Source organism: Leiobunum rupestre, chromosome 11 (genome assembly GCF_980474605.1).
Source record: "Leiobunum rupestre chromosome 11, qqLeiRupe1.1.hap1, whole genome shotgun sequence".
Taxonomy (NCBI): domain Eukaryota; kingdom Metazoa; phylum Arthropoda; class Arachnida; order Opiliones; family Sclerosomatidae; genus Leiobunum; species Leiobunum rupestre.
This window is the reverse complement of record NC_143394.1, coordinates 517,629-523,628: the sequence shown is the minus strand read 5'-3', so window position 1 is coordinate 523,628 and position 6,000 is coordinate 517,629. Positions and strand designations below refer to the sequence as shown.

Sequence of the window (6,000 nt, the reverse complement as noted above, 5' to 3'; positions counted from 1 at the left end):
CCTATTTTCAGCATCTGGGTTCATATTTTACTCTATTTAATCTTGAAAGTCCCTTTTCCCGTAATTATTTAGTTAATATAGTAAAAAGTACCGATTGTTATTACCACATCGTTGCTTAAAGTCAAAGTCGTTCTAATTTGTTCGCGTTTTGGTCACTCGCCAATTATCACCGATCAATTTTAACCTGACAATTTGTTTCGCTATACAATCTTTAAATACTGAAATAACGTTTTAATGGACGGCAAATCAACCTTCAATTAAGAGCTCAAAATTAGTATTAAATTGTTTGATGGTAAATTTCCAGGTTCCATTTACGGCCGGCGCGGCGCCCTGAAAAAGTTGAAAGCCCAACTGTGAAGTTTATGAAAAATATATGAAATAAGAGGGTAATTTTGGGGCACACATCACGGTGTCCAAATATTGGCTCTGCACTTCAGACTCGTAAAAAGCGGCGTTTCTGAAATGAATTAGGCAATCAGCCCTCAGACCACCCGTATTCTACCTCCATTAACATATCATTTACATCCTTACTTTAAAATCTTGAAATGTCCTTTTTCGCGTAGGAAGGTTTCCACCTAGATGGCGCTAATGGTTCAAAGGCGGGGCGTCAGCTACCTATAGAACTCCAGCTCGGGTATCGACTCGAGTCAGGGCGGTCACAACGCCTCCCTATAAAACCAGCTGGGAGCTGGGAAGCGAGCCTCACTTCAGTTGGCAGTCGCTCGAAGAAGCACGGCCGCGTTTTCACTTTCGTCGAAGCACTAGGGTACCACGCGCGCGTTTGACAGCTCCAACTCGACTCACTATCACCGAATAAAGGGAAAACTTCTCAAATCGTTTAAATTGTAAATTTGAAATCTTTCGAGCATAGTGTCGTGATTTTCTGTCCAATTTATCGAAAACTCTAAACTTTCACCGACAGCTGTCGAAGTTTTTGTGAAATTGATTAACTGAAAGAAAACTCATTATATTAAGAATGGAAATGAGGTTGTTACTCATCCTGTTTTCTAGCCTTGTTTTCCTCACGCTCACTTCGAGTTCGCCCGTTTCAAAGGTAATTTAATTTTTCATTTAAAGGATTTTTATAAATTTGATATCTATTTATTTTAGCAGAATTAGTTATAATTATCGACCATTGGAAACGTAAACCAAAAATTAAATCAACTTTAACTAACTCTTGTTAGAATTTGAAATTGGTATTGCTGCAAAAATGTTTTTTAACATTTTCATAAATACATTATTTAATTAGAATTAGTAATTAGGTGCGTTTTGAATTGACTTTTCTACAAAACCAGTTTTGGAATATTTTCCGAAATACATGATTTAATTAGTATTCGTAATTTGGTACTCTTTGAAATCAAGGATTTAATTTGTTACTATAATCTCAATTTTTAACATTTGAAGTATATATGAAAGTCTAAATGCAATATAAAAAGACGGGTAAAGAGGTTTGATGAGTTGGTGTCAGCCGGCGATCGAGTTTACAGATTTCCTAGCTTATGCTATTCTGTATCGTTCTCTATCCGATTACCTTGATTTATCATGGTCTAGTAAATTAATTGATATTTTGAGATTAGAAAGGCGTATGCTACGGGAGAAATTAATTAGATCTTTCGTGATTTGGAATTTCCCATAATTTGTAAAAATAAGGTTATAATTGCATGTAGTAATTTTCTAATAATAGTGAGATTATTCTTAAGTATATTTGATTATATCTTTATACAATAACCATCATCGAAGCTAATACCCGAGGACTTTTGAAACTAATTACCGGTGGCTGGGTTCAATTGGTATTCTGGTATTCACTTTCTAATAATAGTGAGATTTATCGAAACTATATATTTTCATTAAATTTATAAAATAATGTGTTTTATCCTAACTATATATTTTTATTAACTATTATGGAAATACTGAGATTTATTACATACATTTATTCTAACTATATATTTTATTACCATTTTTAAAATATTGATATTTTTAGTATATATTTATCCTAACGATATATTTTCATTATTTTCTTAAAATTTGGTGAGATTTTTTTAAAATATATATCCTAATATCCTATAATATTTTGTATTACGTTTTAATAATAGTGATATTAGTTTTAGATATTTATTTACCCTAACTATATGATTTTTATGAACATTCAAATTATAATAAGAATTTTCCAGTATATTTATACTACCTATATTTTTTGTTCACTATTTAGTGAAAAATAGTGAAATTAAACTTATATAATTTTCTATACTATGATAGTGATAGTGTTATTAGAGCTCGGGGAAACGGATAAATTCACCGTCGAAATTTAAATTAATCATAAAAAATTCGATTAAAGGGAATATAACCTCGTTTTTTATGTTTTTTATGTTAACAATTTAGGCGTGAAATCACTAACCAGCGCCAAAATATCTGAAGCCATAGGAGGGAGCGGAAAATGGTCGAAGTGTTGGTGTTCCACACCAAAAAACCTGAGGTTATATTCCCTTTAACTGTTTATTTATGGTTATAATTCGCGACTATTATACAATTTTATACGCAACAAATAATTTTTTATTTGGATAATTTTCGGATATGGATATAAAAGAATTGAAAATTTCTTATCCTAACGCCGAGCCCTAAGTGATATTATTTTTAAGTATATATTTTATATTCACTTTTTAATTCTGAGATAATTTTTAAGTATATGTATTTTAATAGTAATGAGATAAAGATCAGGCTAGGAAACGCCCAGGGAGAACTCCTATAGGTAAACAGTCTGCGCACGGTCAAGCTCGGTCTAGACGTTCTTCCTTCGCGTTTTCTGTCGCGGGCTCAGCTCGCTTAATAAAATACAAACTACGACGCGTGGCGCTTGTACATTTCACTAGACTAATAATTTCATTAAAACTATTTCGTTATCTGAAATAAAGTTCCCATTAACAAACAAAATGTTCGAAAGTTTGACACCGTCTACGAGTTATCCGTTTACGTTCCATTTACACGAGTTTAATGTCTCTAATTTGAAGTTAAAAAATTACAATTTAACTGATGCGGATCGGTTCGACCATTTTCGCAAATCTTTTCATATATAAGTGTTTAGGAAACCTGACGGTTTTGAAACTGGAATTATAAGTCGGCCAAGCCGTATATAAGTTTCACATTGTGGCGAGGACAATGTTAAATAAATGGGGTAGGTCCGATGGGCCGAAGACCAGCCGATCGAAGGGGTCCAGCGGATCGAAAACTCACGGCCCGAAAAAAAGGACCAACCGACCGAAATTTAACATACGTTTTTTATAGCAACAAAATAGAAAAGGTTTCAACGGACCGAAAAGTTGTATATCGTTAAATAAAAATTAAAATAACTTTTTTACTGTTCAAGTTTGTTTTTTACTTCTGCCCCGAGATATAGCAGGGTACGCGAAAAACGTTTTAGATTAGATTAGTTCGGATTAGGTTAGGTTAGGTTAGGTAAGCGCGCGGAGCGCGCAAAATTTAGGTTGGATACGTCCGTAACTTATATATATCTGATGTTATTGTTGACCCTTCTTCCCCACTTACTCGTGAATCCATCGTTGGTCTACTCGCGAATTTAAAATCTTCGCGACGTGTTGTTCGTCGTATTCCTAAGGGTGCCCGAACCTTGGCTGCCACCTGCCTCTCGAATATCATTAATAAGGTTGTCCCCGACAATTCGGTTGCCTCTTGGAACATTTTGTTTTGTTATTCCGCGTCGTGCTTACAAGTTCCTGTCGCGGTCGAAGGGAAGCCCGTTTCGCTCGCTACGCGCATTAAAGTAAATATTAACAACTTTCGTGAAGGCCTGGTTCTTCCTTCGATTTCGCGTCTCTCTAAATCTACTAAGAAGCGGTGAGTAGCTCGCAACATAGGGAAAATTGTCGAAGCCAAGCTCTCAGACGGTGATATTACCGGAGCTGTGCGTATTTTCTGCTCGGACGATTCGTTTGCCCCTTGCACCGCCGCTACGCTCGACACTCTTAGGAGTAAGCATCCGTCAGGTTCTGATCACGACGACTCTTCCTTCGAGTCCGGAACAAATTTGTGTTCCTTACCGCACCTTACTGTTTCTGATTCGGGTGTCCGCTCCGCCATTTTATCTTTCCCAGCCGGGTCTGCTGGTGGTCTCGACGCTCTTTCATCACACCATTTGAAGGACCTTACTGGCCCGGGTTCAGGGGCGGCTGGCGGCTGTCTCTTGAAATCTCTTGCCAACCTCTGAAATTTGATGCTCGGTGGCCTCGTCCCTCAGGAGATTTGCCCTGTCCTGTACGGCGCTTCTCTTTGCGCTCTGAAGAAAAAGGACGGCGGCGTTCGGCCAATCGCTGTGGGTCACACTATTCATCGTTCGGTCGCTAAATTGGCCTGCTCCCATATTGCTCCCACCCTTGGCCCTTCTCTCTGTCCAACACAGTTGGGGTTTGGGAGCCGTGGGGGAGCTGAAGCTGCTTCTCACTCCGCCCGCCGATACGTTAACCACCCGCATCTCAGTCCTACGGTTTTACTGAAAATTGATTTCCTCGACGCTTTCAACATGATTCGTCGTGATCGTCTTCTCGCGTGCGTCCTGCAGGATATTCCCGATCTCTATCCGTTCTTGCGCCCGTGCTATAAGGATCCGTCGCTTCTTACGTATGGAGAATCTTTAATTTCTTCGGAACGTGGTGTTCAGCAAGGGGACCCGTTGGGCCCGGCTCTTTTCTGCCTTGTCGTGCAAAAAGTGGCTTCCCGGATGAAGTCTACCCTAAATATTTGGTATCTCGATGATTCATCCTTGGGCGATGCCCCGGATGTAGTCAAGGCAGACCTACTACTTCTTCAGGAGCTTTCGGCGGACATTGGCCTCGAGCTAAACCCATCGAAGTGCGAGCTCCTTATTTTAAATCCGGGCGTTTTCGATGATGACTATTTTACGTCCCTTTTCGACTCGGCCGCCCCTGGCATAAAAATTATAGCTCGTTCCAATTATGTCCTTCTCGGTGCGCCACTCTCCGACGAAGCCATTTCCGCTTGTCTCGCGTCTAAAACTGACGCTTTGAAAATCATGTCGGAGAACCTTCAGGAAATTCCGGCCCATCACGGCTTTTTCCTTTTGAAAAACTCCTTGGCCATTCCCAAACTCTCGTACCTGCTCCGTAGTGCCCCGGTGTGGAGATGCGTAGACGGCCTAAAAGCATTCGATGAGACCCTCCGGTTCACGCTTCAGGCCGTTACCAATACTTTGTTGGACGAGGCTCCTTGGGAGCAATCATCTCTTCCCGTGTCTAAGGGTGGCCTCGGTGTCCGTCACGCTTCCAAACTCGCTCTCCCCGCCTTTCTTTCTTCCGCCACCAGTGTTGCGGATCTCATTCAAGCTATCCTACCGGACTGCGTATCCGCCACGCGTGACTCGGTACTTCATGACGGTGTTCAGCGATGGGAACGCCTGTCGGAAGCGCCATTACCTTCTCCCGATCAGTGGTCCCATCAACGTGTGTGGGAAGGCCCTCTTTTTGCCAAATCATCGTGTTTCTTGGCTGGTACGGCTCACAGTGATAGAGATAAAGCCCGGCTCCTCTCCGTATCCTCCAAGGAATCTGGCTGTTGGCTCAACGCTCTACCATCGCCGGCCTTGGGTACTTTCTTGGACGACGATTCTTTTCGTATCGCCGTCGGCCTTCGTTTAGGCACCCGCATTTGCGCCCCGCACATTTGTAATTGTGGCAGCCCCGTTGATTCGTTCGGGGCGCATGGTTTAAGCTGCAAGAAGAGTACGGGCCGTCTCTCTCGCCATGCCGCTGTCAACGACATTTTCAGGCGAGCTTTCGTCACAGCCGGCGTTCCTTCCGTCCTTGAGCCTCCGGGTCTATCGCGGGACGACGGAAAACGCCCGGATGGGTTGACTTTGGTTCCCTGGTCTGGCGGGAAATCTCTAGTATGGGATTTCACTTGTACGGATCCCCTGGATCCATCTTATCTGACCTCTTCCTCCTCAGCCCCTCTCTGGGCCGCTACCCAGGCTGA

General features: G+C 41.4%; 1 protein-coding gene across 1 annotated transcript in view; it reads left to right on the top strand.

The window, feature by feature from the left end:
• Positions 1–722: 722 nt before the first annotated feature.
• LOC149921060 (corticotropin-releasing hormone-binding protein) overlaps positions 723–6,000 on the top strand; it is a 63,259-nt gene continuing 57,981 nt past the window's right edge. Inside the window, exon 1 of the mRNA XM_090163186.1 lies at positions 723–1,054. Within this exon, the coding sequence (XP_090019312.1) occupies positions 977–1,054 (78 nt within the window). The 5' untranslated portion in view covers positions 723–976. The remainder of the gene's footprint in view (positions 1,055–6,000) is intronic.